Below are 22,883 nucleotides of genomic sequence, written 5' to 3'. Positions count from 1 at the left end.
CTTTTGAGTGATAAGGGTGTGTGGGTAGAGATAAAGATGTGAACCTTTTAGCCAGGCCTGTATCCTGGCTCTGCCATTTCCCTTCCTTTCTCCCCGCCTTTTTCCCTCCCTCCCTCCCTCCCTCCCTTCCTTCCTTCCTTCCTTCCTTCCTTCCTTCCTTCCTTCCTATTATTGACAATATTATAGATGATCCCCATATGCCACTTTTCAACTGTAAACCTTGGGAAATAATTTAATGGCTCTGTGCCTCAGTTTCCTCATCTGTAAAATGGGGACAATAATAGTCCCCACCTCTGTGGCTGGGAGGACTAAATGACTTAATGTAAAGCATGCAGTACCGCACGTGGCAAAGTAAGTGCTCAATAAATGCTACGGATTGGTAGCAGCAGCAGGAAGAGAAAGAGAGAGGCCAAGGAGCCACCCTGAGATGCCACTTCACTCCTCTTAGGCTGGAGGTGTCAGAAAGTCTGATAGTTTCAAGGTTGGGGAGGTAGAAACACTCAAACACTCACAAACTGGTGCGGTCACGGGAGGTGCTTGGGAAAGGGACTACGATTGGGGGAAGAAGAGAGTCCTTCAATTTTGCTCTGCTTAACGGGAAACAATGTCTGAAGTAAAAGTGACTAAATTTTAACATTTATTAACTCTGAGTGGTGGATACATGATCATTTGTTACATCATTTTTTGTATTTTTCTGGAGTTTTGGGAACTTCCTTTTAGAGGTTTATCCGGATGCGAGTCAGGTCCTCCACGCTCCCAGCCGCGGCCGCGGGAGCCCGGCAGGTGGGGAGGAGGTCGTACCATGCGGCCCAAGTCCTCCCTTCTCCCCAGTGAAGCCTGGCTGTCCCTCCAGGGAGCTGGGGGGTTGAAGCAGCAAGGCTTCTCCTCCATCTTGCCGGGCCCCCCTGCTGCCCTTCACAATGGGGTTCTCAGGAGGGCCTGAGCCCAGGATCCCAGAGGAAGGACATCGTCACACTCCTAAAGGATCGTCTCATCAAGAAACACAGGAATCACGGAATCAGGAGGGCCAGAGATCGAAGGGCAGAGCTGGCCCAGAAATGGCAAATGGCCATCATGCCGGACACCACGTTCACTCACTCCTACACCCTCCGCAAGACATCGCTGGTCAACCCTCAGCCCTGAGTCCTGACCTCAGAATCCACCTGAACCCCGAGTTTCAGAGCCCTCTTCTACACCCAGCTGCCGCCGCACGCAAGATGAGATCTACCGGCAGTTAACATCCTCAGCGGGTGCTCTGCCCTGTCCATCCCCAGCCCTTTTCATTTCAGACTATGGCCTGGCTGGCAACTGCCAGCACTGCCATCCCTTTGCCTACGCAAGCCAGGGGTGCCGGGAACTACCACCCTGGGCAGTTCTCAACCCAGGACTGGCAGGAGCTGGCAAATAAATACCCTAGTTCCCTCACCCTCAGGAACTGATTATGGGGATCCCCAAATGAAGACACCCCTTACATCTAATCTAATTATTCTATTTTCTGGACCAGGGAACTGAGGCTCAGAGAAGGGGAGTGAGGGGCAGGGCCCTCAGAGGGCCCGTTCTCCTGACCTTGCCGTCAGATGCAGGGTGGGGAAAGGCGGGGCAGAAGCAGGGCCCTCCTGCCCTTTCCTCGGCCTGGGAGGCAGCCTGGAAAGGCACTGCCCACAGGGAGGGTGCGGCCAGGTAGGGCCTTCCGTCCTCCCTCCCCCAGGCTGCCCCTGGTGACAAGGCAGGGAACCGGAGCTGAAGTCTAACATCAGCTCCCGTGTCCGGAGGCATGAACAAGATCTTCCCCCAGGTGAGATGGGCCTGGGCTGGCTCCTGACCTGGGGAAGCCAGCCCAGGGAAGGACGGGTGCTGAGTTAGCTCAGCGCCCTCTGCTCCGGAGGGGGCTTGTGGGGAGGGGCCCATCCACACGATGGGAGGGGGCGTCAGGGAAAGCCTCCCCCAGGAGGAGCCGCCTGAGCTGGTGTGAGGGATGAGTGTTTACCAAGTGGACAGTGGGGGCAAAGTCCTCCTGGGCAGAGGGCACGGTGCAGGCCAGGCTGTGGGGATGGGAAGCAGGCATGAAGAGTTTTCTGTGAGGGACCAAGGGACCAAGGCGGCTTCTCTGAAAAGCTCCTTGGTGCGGCTCCATGAGGCGGGACCTCGCTCACCTCCCCCCCCCCCCCCCTCACTGTTCTCCCGAGCAGGGGGACACCCATGGCGCTGCTGCTGCTGCTGGGACCAAAGTCCTCCCGGGAGAAGGTAACGCACGGAGGCCTGGGGTCCCCTGAGGTTGAGCCGTTGCTACGGAGGCACAGAGAGAGCACCCTCAGGCTCCCACTGCCCCTCAGACCTCCGCCCCCTACGTCCATGTCCTTCCCTCCCCGCTTCCTGGTCGGCCTGCTGACAGCCACCTGCTTCCTGTGTGTCTGTCCTGGGTGGTGCCACCATCTGTGCTCATTTCCAGCCCTGGCTCACGGTGGGCGTGGCTGTGGGACAAATGGCTTCTTTCCCCACCTGCCCCGAGGGGGTGGCCCCCAGGGCCTGCCCGCGTTGGAGCGCAGCATCTTCCTCTGGGCACAGGCCTCCGTCCCGCCGGAGCCTCCTGCGGCCCCTCCCGCCCGCGGCCTGGGCTGCACACACGGTTGGGGCGTGTCTGCTTGGCTGACCGGGACACTCCTCCTGCCCAGCCTTGCACCGTCCTGACTCCCTGGTTACCTGAGCTTACTTACCCCGTGTTTGCTGACAACAAGGAAGCTACCGACCAGGGCTCCTAAGGGTTATTGGTTTTAGATTTATGCTGTCGATCCTGCTGTTTGTCTTCCTTCCCAATACACACCCATCCCAGGGTCCAGCCGCACCAGGCCGCTTGCTGCCCCCCACACCCCCCACACCGTACTCCTCCTCTGCTCTCTGCCTGGAATCTCCTCTCTCTGCACGCTCCCCTCACCTGCTCGTGGAAACCCCACCCTCCTCTGAGCGCGGAGGTACCGTGCTCACCCTTCCTTCACCACCCTCACTCACTCCCCGGCCCTGGGAGCTGCGCAGGGGCAGGTCTGACTAGTGGGCGAGCAGGACAGGCAGCTCCACCAACATGAGTGGATTGGATGGAAACGCCCCGAACTGACGTCAAAGTGGGGCCCTTACCCCATGTCAAAGTATTCACAAAGCACCTACTGTGTGCCTGCCTCTGGGCTGGACGACCCTGGGGAGAAAGGTGCATCCGAGCTGTTCTCCTTTCTCTGAAATAACTGGGGCCCAGAGGACAGCAGATGTAGCCACGCTCCTCTTTTAACCTGCATGCACTGCCTGCGACGTGCAGCTACAAACTCTCAGAGGGCAACAGCCTGAGCCATGGCTGCCTCTGTGTCTTCCACAGAGCGGGACACCTACCCGTGTTTCCCCGAAAATAAGACATCCTCCGAAAATAAGACCTAGCGCATGGAAAGATAAGACATCCCCTGAAAATAAGACCTAGTGCAACTTTGGGAGAAAAAATTAATATAAGACACTGTCTTATTTTCGGGGAAACCGGGTAGTAGGTTCCCGGTAAAGCTTTCTTTCGTTATATCACAAGCAAGCAAAAATTAAAGGAGCCAAGTAAGTTAAGGGAGCAGGATGTCTCCTATTATATTACTGTTATTTCCCTAGGATACAGCTTGGCACATGATAGGTGCTTAATAAATACTAACAAAGCTAAAACTTTGCCAAAACCGCTTTGGCTCAGCGGATAGAGCCTCGGTCTGAGGACTGAAGGGTCCCAGGTTCGATTCCAGTCAAGGGCATGTACATTGGTTGCGGGCACATCCCCGGTGGGATGTTTCTAACTCTCTGTCCCTCTCCCTTCCTCTCTGTGAAAAATCAATAAAAAAATAAAATAAAATTTTTTTAAAAAAAGCTAACACTTTTATAGCACTTGCTCAGTGCCCAGCCCTGTTTTAACATATTAACTAGCTCGTCCTCTCAACAATGCTACGGAAGGTAGGATGACCCCCATTTTCCACACGAGGGAACAGCACGGAGAAGCGAAGTGGCGTCTCCGTGGGTCCCGGCTGGGACGCGGGGGAGCCGGGCTTCCCACCGGCCTCCTGGCAGCTGCAGGAAGGACCGTCACTGGCATCGTGGGACGGGCTCTGGCTGTGATGGCTAACAAGTGTGAACTCACATCCCAGCTCCGCATACGGTGATCCCGAACCCTGTCCTCTCTGAGCCTCGGCTTCCTCGTCTACAAAATATTGTTTTGAAAAGTAAAAAGAACGGCTCTGGAGGGCCTGCTATAGTTTCTGCCCCGTGATAGGGGCTCAAAGAGCAGGTCCATCTTCCCCTGCCTCCTGAGGAGACATCCCTGTGGGAGGGTAGCGGAGCAGAAACCGGGGACCCTCATCCCAACTGCCACCCGCTGGCTACAGGACTGGGGCCACAGGCAGAAATGAGAGCATCATAGCAGGCTTAGGAACCCCCTCCTCCAGGGAACTGAGGTGGAGACGGGCCAATTCCAGGAAGAGCCGGAGGAGGGGGCGCCCTGGGTCCCAGGGCTGGCTGCTCCATCACTGGTTTCCTGCTCCTCTCAGCAGGCTGCGTGGCCCTCTGCTGCTCCCGCCGAGGGGCCTGCCTCTCAGCCTTCGTGCTGCTCCTGCTGGCGGCTGTCGCGGGCCTCATCGCCTTGGTCGTCATCCTCGGATCCCCACCACATACACCAGGTCAGGGTGGTCACGTGTGGGCGGGTCAGACCTGCTGCGAGAGGGCGAGGGGCACCCTGACCCTGACTGGCTTCTCCAATGAAGTAACTTTTAGACCATTCCTCAGGGTGTGTATGTCTCTGAGCCTCCATGTACACATCTGTAATGTGCGCTATTGAGAGGACCCAGCTCTGATGACCCACTTCCTCCAGGAAGCCTGCCCTGACTCCCAGGCTGGGTTCGAAGCCTTGTTGCGGGCCCCACGGCCCCCTGGCTTCCTCTTCCCCTGGCCTGGCTGTCCCAGTGGTGCCTCCATGACACAGGATGGGAATGTGGCCCCGGAAAAAGTGGTGAGGCCCCCCATGGGCCCTGCCCTCACGGAGCTGACCATTTGAGAGCGACATAAACATGAATCAAATAGGCACTTTAAGGCAGGGTTCATGGGGTCTGGAACAGGGCCTCTGGCCAGTCCTCTGACGGGCACCTTGAAAAGGGGAAGGCAGCTGAGGCACGAAGGGGTGGCAGGAGGAGCACCCAGAGCCCAGGGAGCACCCTGTGCGGAGTCCCTGGGGCGGGAGGAACCGTGAGGAGAGAGACTGCAAGGAGGCCAGGGGACTCACAGAGCTGGAGCAGGGCCAGGGCCTCAGAGGCTGCCCTGGGGAGGGAGAGAGCCATGGGAAGGGACTGAGCGGGGGGAGGGTGTCACCACATGGACCTTTCTGACACATGACTCTGTAGCCAGGCTGGGGGCTGTAAGGGGATAAGGGGGGAGGGGGTAAAACCAGTTCTCTACATGCCTGTGCTCTCTACATGAGCATTTAGGGCAAATATGCACACAAGAGGAGCTGCATTCATGTGCCTGTGTACACGTGTGTCTCTGTGTTATGAGTCTATGTATGCATGCATGTGCCCATGTGCTTGTATATATCTCTGTGCTTGTGTGTACACATGTTTGAATCGCGTATGTGTGTGTGACAATGTGAGAATTCCTGAGAGTGAGATCCCCTCATATAAGCTGAGGCAGTTCTGGGAGCTAAGACATGGTTCACACGTGCCCCAGACATGCAAGCACAAACCGCTCTCATCTCCCGCCCGCACACATGTGTGTACACACGCATGGCCTCGGAGCCAGGGTGGCCTCCCAGCTCATCTGACAGTCTCTCTCCTTTAATCCTTTGGAGCAGCTCTGGGGGTGGGTGCCCCCTGGTGGGATGGGAGGGAAGACTCTCAGAAGGACAGGCATGTTCAGATGGTGCCCGCCATTCCTGGACGCTGGCGAGGCAGCCCCAGCCTCGGGAAAGAGCCGAGTCACCGGCCTGGTTATTAACTGTCGCTGGCCTGTCTCGATTCTCTGAGCCTTCCCTCTCTCATCTGTAAAATGGGGATAATGTGGACACTTCAAAGGGGTTCGGGGAAGCAACAGGATAAAAATGTGAAAGTGCTTTGCAGACCATAAGGCCAGGTCCGGGTGTAAGGAATGACGGCAGAATGAATGGTCGCCAGGCCAGGCCCAATACATTGTTTCTGAGAACCGAGCCTGGTGCCCGGAGCCCCACCGTTAAAACCACTTCGTGGACTGAGCCCAGGCCTCCGGAGCCGCCTGTGAGATGTCGATAAGCTTTCGGTAGAGGAGGGAACCATGACTTACTCGGCACAGCCTACGTTCTGGGGTGTGTAAGTCTCCCCAACAGTCCTGTGGTGTGTACTATGGTCCCCATTTTGCAGACAAGGAACAAGAGGCTCAGAGAGGTCGGGCCGTTTGCCCAAGATCACTCAGCTGGCACGTGGTAGAGCTGGGATTTTGGGCTCATGCCCCAGCCCCAGTCCAGCTCCGGTGGGTCTCGGGTGCGGGAACCTGGTGATGCCCTGGTGAGCACACCCTTGACCCTCCGGGGCCTCCCCGCCCGCTCAGGGGCCCAGGCCTGTGTGACGCTGGCGAACAGGACCGGCTTCCTGTGCCGGGACCGGAGGAGCTGCATCCCGGCCAGCGGGGTCTGCGACGGCGTCCGCACCTGTCCCCACGGCGAGGACGAGGATGAGGCCTTGTGCCGTGAGTACCCGCCCAGCCCTGCCCCTGCCCTGGATGGGCCTCCCAGGCCCTTTGGGGGCTGCCCCCCACTTCCAGCTATCCCTGCAGCCAAAACGAGGCTCAATTGTCCCTGAAATTACCAGGCACCTTTGTGTCCTCAGTCCCTCAGCCAGGAACACCTGCCCCGCCCACACACAGAAGTACGTGCCCACCTTAGGGAATGCCTTCACTCTGTGCGTCTCCGTGCCCTGAGAACCTGCGTTCAGACTTCATGGCAGAGCGCAAGGGCTGCCTCCCCCAGGAAGCCTTCCCTGACTCTCAGACTAGGCTAAGGCCCCTGCTCTGGGCTCCCACGGCCTCTGTGCGGCCCTGGTCCCAGCCCTGGTCGCCTTGGTTGACACTTCCCGTTGGCATCGTCTCCATGACCATCAGACTGTGAACTCCTCCAGGGCAGGCCTGGTCTGCTTGACTCTGGGGTCCCAATGCCTGATGCAGGGCAGGACACAGAGGGGTATTCGGAATGGTTTGCTGAATGATTTGCTGAATGATTTGCTGAATGATAGAATGGGAGGATGAATGAATGAATGGGAAGATCTTGGCCCAGACCTTCAAGACCTGACAATGGGTTCTCAGGAGAGAGGAGCCAGGGCACTTTCCGTCGGAGGGAGAGAACTTGGTCAGCTGATGTGGGTGGAGTAGGGGCCCTAATGAGGGGAGGGTCATTACATCATAAACCTAGAAGAGATCTTAAAAGTCATCTAGTTATGTCCCAGCCCGTGCCTAAATCCCCTCCACAACAACCCCCACAGAGGCCACCCCGCCTCTGCTTCAGACTCCCGGGATGGGAGCTCCCTGCAGCTTGAGGCAGCTGCTCCCGCCACTGCGTGTGTTTTCATGGGAATGTCTCCTCCCGCATCCTCAATGGGTTCCAACTCTGACCTCTCATCAACCCCCGTCCCCCACGAACCACATCGTAATCTGTATCCACGGTGGTGGCACTGCATGAATTTGGCGAGTGCATCCCCACCCCCATTATAAGTGTTCCCTTCCCTGGGCCACACTCTGAACTCCCAGTCACCCCCCTTGCAAATGGTCTTCCCCACTCTCCCCGCACCCCCCAGAGCACATACCAGCTGGCGCCTCCCTCTCCAAGGGCAGCTCCACTGCGCTCCTGGCACTTCTGACGGGCCGGGCTCAGGTCAGTCCGAGGAGCACAGGCTTTCCCCCTCCGGAGTCCGGGCTGTCCCTCTAGGGACGTGGCCTGAGTTTGTGTTAAGTTCTGGCAGCTGTGCCATCCCTGCTGCCTAACACAGAATCCACTTTCGAGAAAGGCGCTCTGAGTCCCTCTCGCCAGGCATGTGAACTCACTTCCTCTCTGAGGTCTGGGACCCACGGGCAGGACTTCACGTTTACGATTGTTGTGTTCTGGCTGGAGAAGGCTCCCCGGAGGTAAAGGAAGTGGAATGGACTTGAAGGAGACTGGTTTTGGGTGGGTGTCAAGGAGGACCTCGCTAGAGGAAGGAAAGGGCGGGCAATGGCATAGGGTGGGGATGCATATATATGAGCTGCGTAAGGAATGAGGAAGAGAGAGGCAACTCTCTGGGCCTCTTGTTGGATATACAGGGAACGAGCTTGTCTCTCCTTTTGATCCGACCCCCTTCCTCTCCAGGAAGACCTTTTCCTCATGCCTTTCCTGGGATAGAGGCAACTGCCAAGGTGGCTGGGACAATAGCACCCTCCCCCGTACCACATCTTGACCTGAGACAGCTGTGGCCAGATGTGGACTTCCTCCCGCCTCATCTGTCTTCTGTAGGAGATGTGCCCCAGCGCCTCCCCGGCTTCCTTGTGGCCCGCTGCGGAAACCCAGCTTCCTGGATCTACTCAGACCAAAAGTGTGACGGGACCAACAACTGTGGCGACTGCTCGGATGAACTGAGCCCAGGTGGGGGTCTGGGCACAGGCTGGGCCGGGGCAGGTGGCCAGGCAGAGGCCAGAGAGCAGAGGTTGACCAGGGAATCGCTGAGGTTCGCCCTGCATTCTAGAAAGATGGGCGATAAGGCACACAGCCAGCCCGTGTCAGATGGGATGGGGGGCTCTGGGGAGCTATGGCAGCTGTCAGTCCTAGGCATTCCAGGACCCTACAGCAGCTCTTTTGTCGGCTCTTGTCCCTCCAGTGACCACATGCCCACCCTGCGGCCCTGGGTGGTGGCGCTGCTCCGCCGTGGTCTTCAGGTACTGTGACTGCATCCCGAGGAGCCTCTGCCGGGACCGCGTGCAGCACTGCTCCGACTGGTCTGACGAGTACCTCTGTCCGGGGCCCTGAGCGGCACCGGGCAGAGCAGGACGCTGGCTGAATGGCACCGGTGATCCTTCCCAGGAGCTTCCCATCGAAGAACGTGAGGGCGGGCAGGAGCCATCGAGATCACCTAGTGCCGTGGTCAGCAAACTGTGGCTTGCGAGCCACAAGAAGCTCTTTGGCCCCTCGAGTGTGGCTCTTCCACAAAATACCACGGCCTGGGCGAGTCTATTTTGAAGAAGTGGCGTTAGAAGAAGTTTAAGTATAAAAAATTTGGCTCTCAAAAGAAATTTCAATCGTTGTACTGCTGATATTTGGCTCTGTTGACTAATGAGTCTGCCGACCACTGAGTCCTAGTGGGATCGACACACTATTGTCTCTGAATAAGACTTGTCCTGCTTTCAAGATGTTCACCATCTCCTTGAATGCCTCCAGGGACAGAGAGCTCACCAGCATGTTAGCTCCTAACGAAAGCGCGGGGGCTCTGCCTCATGGCTCTGGGCGGCCTGTGGGCCACCCAGAGGAAATCCGCCTGTTCCAGGGCAGGCGTGCAGAGCCTGACCTACGGCCCCTGAGAGAGAAGACAGGCTGGGCTCGAACCCCACGCTGAGGACCTTCGCCCTAATGTGGCGAGTACGCCATTTCCTGTCTGTGGTACCCGCGGCAGGCATGCTGGGCTGGTCTACAGCCTTAGCATCTTCCTCGTGGCAGTGATCCTGCAGGCCTGCCGGCTGGTCCCATGAAATTGCACCTGAGATGGGGCTTTGTCATCCTGCCAGAGGGAGCCATCCAGGAGGCTCTAAGTTGTAGAGTAGAAGGAATGGAGAAAGAGAAGCCCTTCTGTCCATTCCATTCTTCACCCCACCACGCCCCTCCCTCCACCCCGTGCCCAGTGCCCAGGCAAACAGCCCAGTCCTTTCTTGTTGTAAGGATTGTATTTTGACCCCAGAGCCTGAGTGAAGGAGCTCTTTCTCTGCAGAGCTTTTCAGCTTCACCCAGACAGACAAGGGTGGATGCTCCCATTAAACAGATGAGGAAACTGAGGCCCAGTGGGAGAAATCACTTGCCTAGGATCATACAGTAAAGTCAGTGGAACTTTAACATAGTTTATGGCAGCGGTTCTCAACCTTTTTAATGCTGCGACCCTTTAATACAGTTCCTCATGTTGTGGTGACCCCCAACCATAAAATTATTTTCGTTGCTACTTCATAACTGTAATTTTGCAACTGTTTTGAATCATAATGTAAATATCTGTGTTTTCTGATGGTCTTAGGTGACCAGCTAAGAGTCAGTGGGACTCTGTAATTTTGCTACTGTTATGAATCGTAATGTAAATATCTGTGTTTTCCGATGGTCCCACTGACCAGCTAAGAGTCAGTGGGACCAGCGACCCACAGGTTGAGAACTGCTAGCAGGGTCATAATTATCTCTTGGTTTGTGGGCCAAAGGGATAGAGATGTGCAGAGTCCCTGTGGGGTGTTTTTAAAATTAGCTTCAGGGTCAGAAAGTGTCCCATCCTTATTCTGAAAGAAAGACTTGAAATCTGGTCAACAAGAGTGTTCCTGTTGAGGGAGACAGGCATATCCCCATGGAAATTAATAAAATCAGTTTCATGCATCAGTCTCATGTGAGTTTTGAACTGAGAGACAGGTGAGCTCTGCTCCATCCATCACTCACCGAAGAGTCCCTACGCACCTGCCCTCGGCCCCGCGGAGAGCCAGGCGCCCGGAGTGAGGACACCCGGGTCCCAGCACATGAGGAGCACAGGGTCTCACGGAGGGGGCAGCTCACCCATGGGAGGTGGGGGTGCAGGAAATGCTGGGCAGCCTCGGGAACACGGTCATGTTCCTGACCCTGATGCACGGAGGACCCGCTCCTGGAGCAGGGCACCTCGGGGGTCCTGCCTGAGGGATGCTCAGCCCTGCGCCGGGCACCTTACGCTGAGTCTCTCTCCAACTGCAGCACAAGTGAGGCGCTGCGGGTACACTCGGGGCATCCTGGGTTCTGACCACCGATCCAGAGGTGCTTCTTCCCCAGAGGAGGGCCACTCAGGCTGGTTCTGGAGGGAAGGAGAACTTCCGGTGGTACAGGTGCAAGCGAAGGGCGTTCCCAGCTGGCGGGCCGTGTGAACGAAGGCGTGACTGTGCGCCAGGGCGTGGCTCCGCCAGGGAATGCCAGCAGGCGCGGGCGGCCAAAACATCAGTGGGGTTGGTGGGGCCGCAGGAGCTGAGGAGGTGAGCAGGGACGTGATTCTGGAGGGCACCGCAGGTCACACTTCATCCTTCAGGACAGTGGCCATCAGGCATGATAAACAGCAGCAGCTACATCTACCAGCGCTACAATGACCTTCAATCACAACAGTTCAGGAAAGACGCGCCAGGACTGGGACCACGGAGGCAGAGAAGAGGGGATGTCGAGGGCTGCTTACTGGTGGAGCGTGGAGCACTTACGGAGTCAGGGGGTGCGGAGGGAGAGGGGGAGTCCAGAGGCCTGAGAAGGAGCCCCTGGCCTCCCTCCCTGGGCCATGCCTTCTCCAACAGGGCGCCCGTCTCCAGGGGAAGAGAGGGCTGAGCCGGTCCCTGAGGAGCAAGAAGCTGGTTCGGCATTCAAATGCCAGCACGTCGCTGGCACCCTGAGCATCGGTTGTTGAAAAGAGGGTCACTGGGCACAGACCACAGGACCACGGGCCTGTGTTGTTCGTATCAGTCAGCCTTGGTGGCTTACACAGCAGGAGAGCATCCAGGTCCCGGCAGGGGCTGGTGGTGCATCAGCTGGGCCCGTGGAAAGAGACAGGTGGGCCTTGGTGGTCACCTGGTCCTAGGCCTCTTCAGTGGCCTGTGGCTCTTCCCAGAGGCATCAGCACCACGGTTGCACATCATTTTACCCACCCCTCCCCACCAAGGCCCTGCACAGTCCCTGGGGTGTGGAGAGCGACTAGTGTTTGGACAGGTTCAAGCCTCGGACTAATGGGAGGGCACAGTCCTCTCATGGCCACGTGCAAGTCCCAGCTTGGCCCAGCACAATGATAGCCAACAGCTGTATTTGTAAGCTTGAACCTGTGGTCCGAACACGTGGCCCCACGTGCCTGAGTGATGTGGGCTTGATAGAGTTCAGGTGCATGTAGTTGAGTAGGATTGAAACCCACGAGAATGTGGTAAACATCTTGACCACGCCCTTACTGTGCCTCGTGGCATCTGGCTGTAAAACAAAGACACGGCTTGCCGCCCCAGGCGCTGTCTCTCCATCAGAGAAGCAGCGTCCCACCCAGACCCAGCTTTCTTCTCGTGTCTGTCGTTTCTCAATCCTTCACCGCCCCCACTCAGGTTCACCCTGGGCCGTGCTGGCGCGGCACACCGGGGAGTTTCATTTCTCAGGACAGAGAAACCAAGGCTGACACCAACTTGTCCGAGTCCACTCGGCGTGTCAGCAGCAGGGTGAGGACTAAAAGCCAGGTTTCTTTTCTTTTTTTAAATTTAATTAAACTTATCAGGTGACATTGGTTAATAACATTATGTAAGCTTCAGGTGTACAATTCTATCACACAACATCTAAACACTGCATTGTGTGCTTAGCACCCACAGTCTGGCTTATTTCATCGTCGTCTATTTGACCCCCTTTCCCTTCTCCTCCCCCCACCTTCTTCCCCTCCGGTAACCCCCACACTGTATCTGTGTCTACACGTTTGTGTGTTTACTGTGTTTGTTTATTGCTTTCTGTTTTATATCCCACAAGTGAAATCGTATGGTTCTTGTCCTTTTCTATCTCATGTATTTTGCTTAGCATGATACTCTCGAGATCCAAGCTGTCACAAACACAAAAGCCAGGTTTCTAGGGGCGCACATTAGCACTGGCCGAGCGCTTACTGTGAACCAGGCGCTGTGCCTCTCCTCCTCCCTACAGCACTCTGAGGGAGGTGCTGGTTTTTTTTAAAACATATTTTTATTTATTTATTTCAGAGAGCAAAGGAGAGGGAGGGAGAGATGGAAACATCCATGATGAGAGAGAATAATCAACTGGCTGCCTCCTGCATGCCCCTTGATGGGGATTGAACCGGCAACCCAGAACTGTGCCCTGACCGGGAATTGAACCATGACCTCCTGGTTCATAGGTTGACGCTCACCGGCCAGGCAGGAGCTATTGTTTTAATGCAAAGCTTAGACAGGCCAGGCAGCTGGTTTCAGGGCCTAGGCATGTGGGTCTCAGAGCCAGGTATTTGGGCACTTAGCTGTGGTGGTTCACTGTTTTAGGTTATGTCTCGAGGTCTGGCAGCTTCCAGTGGCGGCGATGCCTGAGCAGGGCCGTGATGGAGCTGGTGGGAGGTGGGGACAGGGCAGTCCCGGCTGAGGTGGGAAGCAGTCCCCCGTGGCTGGAGCTGGAGGAAGAGCCTCTGATTCTGGGCTGCAGGGAGTGAACTTGGCTCAGGGCTGCAGGGACCTGGCCGAGGAGTTCAGCAGGAAGAACACACTGGATTCCTCCTTCCGAGGAGGGGCTGCAAAGAAGGCTCCCCGCTCTGGACGTTAGGAATAAGGACATCGGGCCAGCAGGAGAGGAAGAGGTGAGAGCTGGCCTGGGAACCCCGCTTAGGAACAGCAGAGCTCCCGGCAAAAGAAAGGGCGTGCCAAGGGCTGTGTCAGGGGATTAACGAATGTTAGCAGCCAATGTTTAGCGAGCCGAGCACCTGCCAAGCACCATGGCAAGCTTTTGGTTGTTTTGTCTCTTGTATCTCATTTCCAGGAACCTGGTTTGGTTGTGAGCACGTCACAGAGGCATGAAGTTGCTTGCTTAAGATCACATAGCTTTTATTTCTTTGTTCTTCGTTAATCCTCACCGAGGATACACCATCCATTAGTTGCCTCCTGCATGCGCAGGTCGAACCTGCAACCCAGGTAGGTGCCCCTGAATGGGAATTGAAACCATGACCCTTTGGTGTCTGGGCCACTGCTCTAACCACTTAGCAACAACAGCCAGGACAAAATCACACAGCTTTTAAAGGACTTGACCAGGATCAAACCTTGATAGACCCAAATCCAGAGCCCACCACATCCTTCCTTAATGCCTCACCCTTTCTAATCCAGGCTTCCCTAGAAGAAAGAGCTGAAACCCAGGCCAGGGGGTGGCAGCCTGGAGACCGAGGGCGGCTGGCACTAGCAGGACTGCGTTTGTTCTTTTCTTAGTTATTGGTTCTTCCTTTCGGAAAGAAGCAGATGCTCCAGCAACCTTGCGAACGACACTCCATAAGCCAGGTTCGGAAAGACGCAGAGTAGGGGATTTAAGAACCCAGCCAGCCAGCATCAATATTTGCCATCTCCCAGCATCCCCGGCCCCGGCTCCAAGATCAGTACTTTAAGTACAACAGGCTCTTCGCTGTGCAAACACGCTGGGAGAGATGGGTGGAATTTAAAGTGGCTTAGCCTTCACCCCAGGGTTTGGATTGGAAATCTGGTGCGACTTAACCCTCTGCCACTGCTGTTTGCCTGGGACTTTCTGTTCATCCTCAGATTCATTGAACTACAGACATCAAAGCTGGAGAGGCACCGAGAGCTTCCCAGAGAGGGAAGGGGCCGACCCACAGTGACGCTGCCTGCTGGCTGCTGCTGGGATCTCAGGGCCACCTGAGTCAAGGGAGAAATGATTTCTCTGAGTCCTTTGAAAACTGGTCTGAGAGGTATAATTTACACGCAATGAAATGCACAGATCTTAAATATACAGTTCAATGAGTTCAATTAAATATATAGTTCAATCAAATATACAGTTCAATCAAATATACAGTTTAAATCAGCTTTATTGAAGTATTATTGATGTGCAGTAAGCTACAGGTATTGAAAATGTACATTCTCCTAAGTTTTAACACAACTATATACCCACGAACCTATTACAATTAAGATAACGACTATATCCATCCTTCTCAAATGTCCTTATACTCTTCGTAATCCTTTGTCTCACCCTTCCCCATCCCCACTACCATACACAGGCAACCACCAACTTATTTTCTGTCGGTATAGGTTAGTGTGCACTCTTACAGAATGTTATGTAAATGGAATGATGCAGTATATACTCTTTTTGTCTGTCTGGCTTCTTGCACTCAGGATAACTATTAAGGGATTGATCATGTTGTTACATGCCCAGTAGTCATTCTTTTTATTTTTGAGTAGCATTTTGTTATGTGGATAGTATTTGTGTATTCCAGGCTGAAGAAATGTAGTCTTCACTTACCCATCCATTAATGGATTTGGGGTTATCCCCAGTGTTGGCCATTACACATAAAACTGCTCTAAACATTTATATACAAGTCTCTCTATATATTGATGTATGCTTTTATTTATCTTGGGGGCATGGAATGGCTGGATGTGGTTTAACTTTTTATGAAACTGCCTATTTTCCAAAATGATTGCATCATTTTACATTCCTGCCATTAGACTATGAGAGTTCCAGTTGCTCTATATGCTTGGTCTGGTCAGCCTTTTTAATTTTAGCTATTATAATAGGTGTGTGCTAGCTTCTTATTGTGATTTTACTTTGCATTTTCCTAATGACTAACGATGCTGAGCATCTTTTGGTGTGCTCTTTCACCATCCATTTATCTGTTCTTGGTAAAAGGTTCATTCAGATATTTTACCCATTTTATTAGATTGTTTGTCTTTTATTGTTACGTTTTGATAGTTCTTTATATATTATGAATGCACATTCTTTATCAGATACGCAATTAGCAAATATTTCTCCCAGTCTGTGGGTTGTCTTTTCATTCTTTAAAAAAATAAATAAATAAATAAATAAAATAAATTTTTATATATATATATATATATATATATATATATATATATATATATATATATATATATTTGATTTTTCACAGAGAGGAAAGGAGAGGGAGAGAGAGTTAGATACACCGATTAGAAACATCAATCAGCTGCCCCCTGCATATCCTTCAATGGGAATGTGCCCACAACCAAGGTACATGCCCTTGACCAGAATCGAACCTGGGACTCTTGAGTCCGCAGGCCAATGCTCCATCCACTGAGCCAAACCGGCCAGGGCTCTTTTTATTCTTTTAACAGTGTCTTTCAGAAATTTTTTATTTTGATGAAGTATAATTTATGATTTTTTTTCTTTTATGAATCACACTTCTGTATTTTTTGCATTTAAAAATTCATTGCCTAACCCAAGTTCACAAAGATTTTATCCTATAAGACTTATAGTTTTAGGTTTTATAATTAAGTTTATGATTCATTTTGAGTTAATTTTTGTAGATAGTGCAAAGAATGAATCAAAATTCTATTTTGTTATTGTTTTTGCACATGAAATCCAGTTGTTCCTTTTTCTATTGAATTGCCTTTACAACTTTGTCAAATATCAGTTATTTATTTATTTGAAATCTATTTGCTCCATTAATCTATTTGTCTATCTGGACATCAATTACTGTCACTTTATAGTAAGTCTTGAAATCGTGTAGTGTTAGTCTTCCTCCTTGGTTCTTTTTCAAAGCTGTTTTGGCTAGTCTAGGTCCTTTGCATTTCCATCTGGATTTTAGAATCAGTTTACTAAATTCTGTAGAAAAGTTCTGTGGGGATTTTGACTGGGATTGCATTGAAACTACAGATTAAATTTGGGGGGAACTGCCATTGTACCATTGTTGAGTCATCTCACCCATCATTACATTATATCTCTCCCTTTATTTTGTTTTCTAATTTTTCGCAGTAATGTTTTGTGGTTTTCAGTGTACATGTTTATAATGCTTTTGTCTGATTTATCTCTAAGTATTTCACATTTTTTATAGTAAGTGGTACTTTTAAGTTTTATTTCTAGTATATAAAAACAGTTATTTTTTGTAGATTGATCCCCATAATACAAACTTGGTAAACTCACATCTTAATTCTAGTAGATTTTTTTTTTTTTTTTTGTAGAGTCCATCAGATTTTCTATATAGCTAATTATAAAGCCTCTGAATAAAAAGTTTTATTTCTTTGTTTCCAATCTGGGTGTCTTGTCTTATCTGCAGCTATTTACAATGTTGAATAGAAGTGGTGAGAGCAGACCTGTGCCTTAATACCTCAGATATTCTTTTTTTTTTAAAATATATTTTTATTGATTTTCCACTGAGAGGAAGAGAGAGGGATAGAGAGCTAAAAACATCGATGAGAGAGAAACATCGATCAGCTGCCTTCTGCAACACACAGTACTGGGGAGGTGCACACAACTATGGCACATGCCCTTGATCAGAATTTAACCTGGGACCCTTCAGTCCGCAGGCTGACACTCTATCCACTGAGCAAAACCAGTTAGGGCCAAAGTTGTTGAATTTACTGACAAAGTTATTTGTAATAGTCCCTTAGTGTCCTTTTAATATCTGTAGAAACTGTATTAATGCCACCTCTCTCTCTTTTTTTAAAATATATTTTATTGATTTCTTACAGAGAGGAAGGGAGAGGGATAGAGAGCTAGAAACATCGATGAGGGAGAATCATCGATCAGCTGCCTCTTGCACAACCCCTACTGGGATGTGCCCGCAACCAAGGTACATGCCCTTAACCAGAATCGAACCTGGGACCTTTCAGTCCGCAGGCCGACGCTCTATCCACTGACCCAAACCGGTTTCGGCAATGCCACCTCTCTTGTTTCTGGTATTTATAATTTGCATCTCCACTCTTTTTATCCTGATCGGTTTCGCTAGAAGATTATCGTTTTCACTGATGCCTTCCCTTTTTTTCTTTGTTGGTCTTGCTAGAAATATACCATTCCGTGTGCACTTGAGAATAATGTGTATTCTGCTGCTGTGGATTCTATAAATCACCCTAATTGGTTGATAGTTTACTATATCCTGCCCATTTTCTGTTTACTTGTTCTATTACTTGTCAAAAAGAGAGTATTAAAATCTCCAGCTAGGATTGTGTATTTGTCTGTTTTTCCTTGCAGGTTTCTCAGTTTTTGACTCATACATTTTGAAGCTCTGTTATTAGGTGCACACATGTTTAGGATTGTTACATCTTCTTGATGAACTGACCCACTTATTACTAATTAATGTTCTTTATCTCATAATAGTCTTTGCTCTGAAATCTACTTGTCTGATATTAATTTAGCCACGCCAGTTTTCCCAGTCTTCTGTGGCCCTCAGGTACTGCTCCCTCCAATCCTGGAGGGTGGTCTTTCCCTGGCCTCGGGCAGGTTCCTCACTTGCACGTGTTGAATCCTCAAGGGGCATTCTCTACATCTCTCTGGCGCTCTCTGTGTCTGCAGCTTTCTCCTCTCCACCTCTCTTTCCTATGACCACTAACTGCCTTGCTTTTCCTGAACTCTTCACTTCATTTGTTAGTTCATGGATTCTGTTGGGCTTTATCTGCCTGGATTCCCTGCTCCGTGCTGCAGCCTGGAAACTCTGTCCAGGCAGTAAGCTGGAGCCATTGTGGGGCTCACCTTGTTTCCTGTCTCTCAGGGTTCACTGTCCTTCATTGCCTGGTGTCCAGTATTATAAAACTGTTGCTTCCAATAGTCTTTGTGTACTTTTTGGTTGATTCAGGCAGGAGGGTAAAGCTGATCCCATTACTCCTTCTTGTCTGCTTGCTGAATCTTTGAGCAAGGCAGGAGATGCTCTCCCAGAAGCCTTCCAGGCCCAGTCAGGCCTGGGGCAGGGGGGTGTCTGTATTTGGAGATTTGTTCTACCCCATTCATTGAGAAGGCATTCATTCTTTTATTTTATAGGCTGGGAGTCTGAAGCAGTGACTTGAGTCTCCTATTTTCCCCAGATGGGAGTGGCGGAAGTAAATGAGGTTAAGGCCTGCAAAATCCTCCGTTTAGCCTGCTCAATGCCACAGGGAAACATTGGACCTGAGAGCAAGTCTGAAATTTTCACCCCGACTTTCCCCGCAAGTCCCCCACACAGCCATGCATAGCTTCTCCTCTGCGATACACAGAGATTTCAGAGTACTTTCCTTGGGGAACCCTTGCCATCCTCACTCCATCATCTGCACCCAGTTTCCCAAAGAGGAGTCCTGGGATCTGCCACATCAGACTCCTGGGGGTAGGGGTGGGAGGTCACGCAGGGGTGTTGCTTGATGAAAATGCAGGTTCCTCGGGCCAACCAACTCTCCAGAATCAGAATGAAGGGATGAGGGTTATCTGCACTTTGATTACAGGCTCCCCAAGCGACCCTTAGGAACATCTGGGAATCATTGACCCAAATCCTAAGCCAGTGATTTCCTTCCAGGAGCTACAACGCTTGCTGGATGTGCTATCTTGTCAAGCTATGCTGTCACTTTCTATTCCAAGCCTCATAAAATGTGGCAAATTATTATTTTTAATATTTTTATTGATTTCAGAGAAGGGAAAGGGAGAGATAGAAACATTAATAATGAGAGAGCATCATGGATCGCTGCCTCCTGCACACCCCACACTGGGGATCGAGCCCCCAGCAACCCAGGCATGTGCCCTGACCAGGAATCCAGCCGGGACCTCTCAGTTCACAGGTCGACACTCAACCACTGAGCCGCCGTGGGCTGGGCTGGTACAATTATTTTTAATAAAATGCATCAAAATAGTCTTTTTGACCATTTCACGAAACACTTTGGGATTACCAGGGAAGCCTGATAACCTTAGCGATTCCCACGTCTGGATGGGCTTATAAAGGGCATCCAATCCCCCGCCTGAAGTTTGGATTGTCTATATAGCAACCTCATCAATCACCAGCTTCTGTGTGCACACTTCTGAAGACAAGGAACTTACCACCTCTCCCAGCAGCTGTGAGTTTAGAAATTTCCTTCTGCTACAGAACCAAAACTGTCTTTAACTAGTTCTGAATCCAGAAAACACATCTGTTCCCTCTGCCCCCAGGAAAGCCCTTCCTCTGAAAACAGTTAACGGTCTCCCGCCGAGGCCTCTCAAGCTGCACACTCCCCAGGTCACTGACTGTTCCTCCGGGGTCAGGCTGTTCAGCCTCCTGAACCAGCCTCCCTGAGAGCTGCCCAGGGCTGCCTTCACTCCCTTGAGCCTCGGCTTCCTCTTGCTCCTGTGAGCCACTGTTGCCTGGCACGGCCACTTTCTGGAAGGGTAAGGACTGATGAGCCTGGAGACCTGGTGGCCAGGCTACTCCCTTCTCTACAAGTTTGTTCCTTTCAGCGTATAAACATGTGTCATGTCACCAACTTTCTGATGTTGAAACAGACTTTAAAAAAATATATTTTTTTACTAATTTCAGAGAGGAAGGGAAAGGGAAAGAGAGATAGAAACATCAATGATGAGAGAGAATCATTGATTAGCTGCCTCCTGTATCCTCCCCACTGGGGATCGAGCCTGCAGCCTGGGCATGTGCCCTTGACCGGAATCCAACCTGGGACCCTTCATTCCGCAGGTCGATGCTCTATCCACTGAGCCAAACCAGCTAAGGCAAAACAGATTTTTCTGTATCAGGTGTTCCTCTGGCTACCTTCTCAACTCAAAAAATTTTTTTTTAACTCAGTCTTTTCTCTTACGCCTTTGTCCAACTGATTGGATGAGGCTCACCCAATGAAGAGCAACTTGTTTTATGCAAAACCTACTGGTTTAAATGTAAATCACATCTATAAAATACTTTCACAGCAACACCCAGACTGGTGTTTGACCAAATAAATGGGCACCATGACCTAGCCAACTGGACAAATAAAATTAACCATTACAATGAATCAGATTCCTCTCTCTGGGCCTCAGCTTCCCCTTCTGTAAAACAAAGAGCTATGATGATGTCCTAGGATTCTGTACAGAACTTGAACTTCTCTGAAACATTAACACTGCTCCCTTCTTGTCAAAACATTTTCACTTCTGGGTTATATTATACTCTCCTGGTTTTATCTTCGACTTCAACATCCACTCCCCTTTTGCTTCATCCTAAGTGTGGGAAGGCTCCAAGCCCAGTCTCAGGCCTTCTCTTGTCTATCTACACTCTCCCTAGGTGATTTCATGCAGTCATGGGCACGAAATATCAGCTCTATACTATTGAACCCCAACTTCATTTATATCTTCAGTTCTGACCACTCCCCTGAGCTCCAGACTCATATACCAATTGCCTATCAGCATCTAAAACTTGTCTAAAACAGAAACTTTGATTTCCCCACACACCCCCATTCTTTTTTTTTTTTTTTAATTTTTAATACATAGTACTTTAATATATTTTTTATTGATTTTGTACAGAGAGGGAGAGAGATAGAGAGTTAGAAACATCGATGAGAGAGAGTCATCGATCAGCTGCCTCTTGCACACCCCCACTGGGGATAATGCCCGAAACCAAGGTACATGCCCTTGACCGGAATTGAACCTGGGACCCTTCAGTCCTCAAGCCAACGCTCTATCCATTGAGCCAAACCGGTCTCAGCCACACCCCCATTCTTTACCTGTATTTTCCCATCTTAGTAAATGACACTATTATCCATTCAGTTGCTCAGGCGAAACCCTAGGAAGCAATTGTTTTGATTTGACGCCTTCTGTTCCTTAACACCCTGACACCAAATGTATCAACATGACTTTTCAGTTCAGCCTCCAAAATAGTCCCTAATCAACCTCTTCTCATTGTCATTACTCTCACTCCAGTCCTACTGCCATCATCTCTCACCTGCACTTTAACGGTCCTGATTGGGCTTCCTCCTCCCCTCTTGCCTCCACTATGACCCATGTTCCATACATTGGGCCCAGCAAGCAGCAAGGGCTCACCTTTCAATGTATAAATCAGATCACACGTGATTTATGCATGATCAGTGACCTTCTATTCCATCAAAGTAAAAATGCAAATTCCACGACTCACAAGGGCTGGATCTGCCACTTGTCTCCTAAACACATCTTTTGCCATTTATTCACTACGTACCAGCCACCTGATGTTAAGTCTTTCTTTTTTCTGTCCCTAGAATGTGCCATCGTTTCCCAACTCAGGTTGTTTTCTTCCCTGAGACTCTCTTCACCCAGATGTTTGTATGATTCGCTCCTTATTACTCTCTCTCTCAACTCAAACATCATTTCCTCCGAGATGCCTCTGTAACCCACCAACTTAAAAACCTAAATTAATTACCCATCTGCCAATATCCCATTTTACTTTTTTTAAAGTACTTCGCACTATGTGAACTTTGCTTGTTGATTTACTGCCCTATTGTCTAACTCACCACCACCTCCCAATATCAGCTTTTTGAAGGCAAAGACTATCTTTTTACTGCGAAACATTGATTTATTCTTGTAAGCATTATGCAGGTAGGTGGCAAAGTTTCAAAGAATTAACAGAATTGAGTCACTTGCCCAAAGTCCATAAGTCAGCAAGTCAATTCTAATAAGAAATTATAACTTAGAAATAGTTTAATCCTCACAGGTAAATTAAACACACACACACACACTTTTTTCCATCTATTTTATGCCAGTCATAAATTCTTGACCTTCATCTCATTCATTTTTAAAAAAAGCCTAGACTTTCATTAACTCCATCCGAATAACTACAATAAACTGTTCTGATCAAATAAGAAATATTTAAGGGAATCACCAGCAAAGAAAATGAGATCCTTTAAAGAAAATGAAACATTAGCTCTAAAAGTAAACTGTTTATAAAAGAAGTGATCAGAAATTGCTTTGCAGGAAAATTTGCCTTCCAAAATGATCCGAACAGGGAGAATGTTTGAGAAGTAATTCCAGATGCCACTTGCTGGGATAGCACTGCAACACCACAGCGGGGGGATGGGAGTGAGGGTAATCAAATTAGACTCAAGTTTTCGTAACAACATATGCTAAAGTTGGCAAGGCTGTTTATTTGCACTAGGGATTAGGCAAGGTGTGCTGCTGTCTGCCAAATGACACTTTAAAGCCCAACTTCAAGTCCACAAAGGAAATAAGCTACACTGCTTTTCACTTTACAACTTTCACAAATCAGAGCTTTTGATGTGAACCTGGGCAACAAGCTAGC

General features: G+C 50.6%; 1 protein-coding gene across 1 annotated transcript; it reads left to right on the top strand.

Annotated features, from left to right (window-relative positions):
* Window positions 1-1,717: 1,717 nt before the first annotated feature.
* LDLRAD1 (low density lipoprotein receptor class A domain containing 1) lies at window positions 1,718-10,596 on the top strand. The gene is made up of 6 exons (XM_084872843.1): window positions 1,718-1,795; window positions 2,190-2,244; window positions 4,554-4,682; window positions 6,574-6,711; window positions 8,504-8,632; window positions 8,865-10,596. The coding sequence occupies exons 1-6, from the start codon at window positions 1,775-1,777 to the stop codon at window positions 9,011-9,013; spliced, it is 621 nt and encodes a 206-aa protein (XP_084728969.1). The 5' UTR covers window positions 1,718-1,774; the 3' UTR covers window positions 9,014-10,596.
* Window positions 10,597-22,883: the final 12,287 nt, after the last annotated feature.

Source organism: Pipistrellus hanaki (genome assembly GCF_964339955.1).
Source record: "Pipistrellus hanaki genome assembly, chromosome: 2".
Lineage (NCBI taxonomy): Eukaryota > Metazoa > Chordata > Mammalia > Chiroptera > Vespertilionidae > Pipistrellus > Pipistrellus hanaki.
This window is presented reverse-complemented; position numbering and strand designations above follow the sequence as displayed.

Bases quoted from the DNA above. Each gene is read 5' to 3' on its own strand.
- LDLRAD1 (XM_084872843.1), top strand. From the start codon at position 1,775: ATGAACAAGATCTTCCCCCAG. The intron at 2,245-4,553 runs GTAACGCACGGA...TGCTCCTCTCAG, and splicing joins CAAAGTCCTCCCGGGAGAAG to CAGGCTGCGTGGCCCTCTGC. The intron at 8,633-8,864 runs GTGGGGGTCTGG...TTGTCCCTCCAG, and splicing joins CTCGGATGAACTGAGCCCAG to TGACCACATGCCCACCCTGC.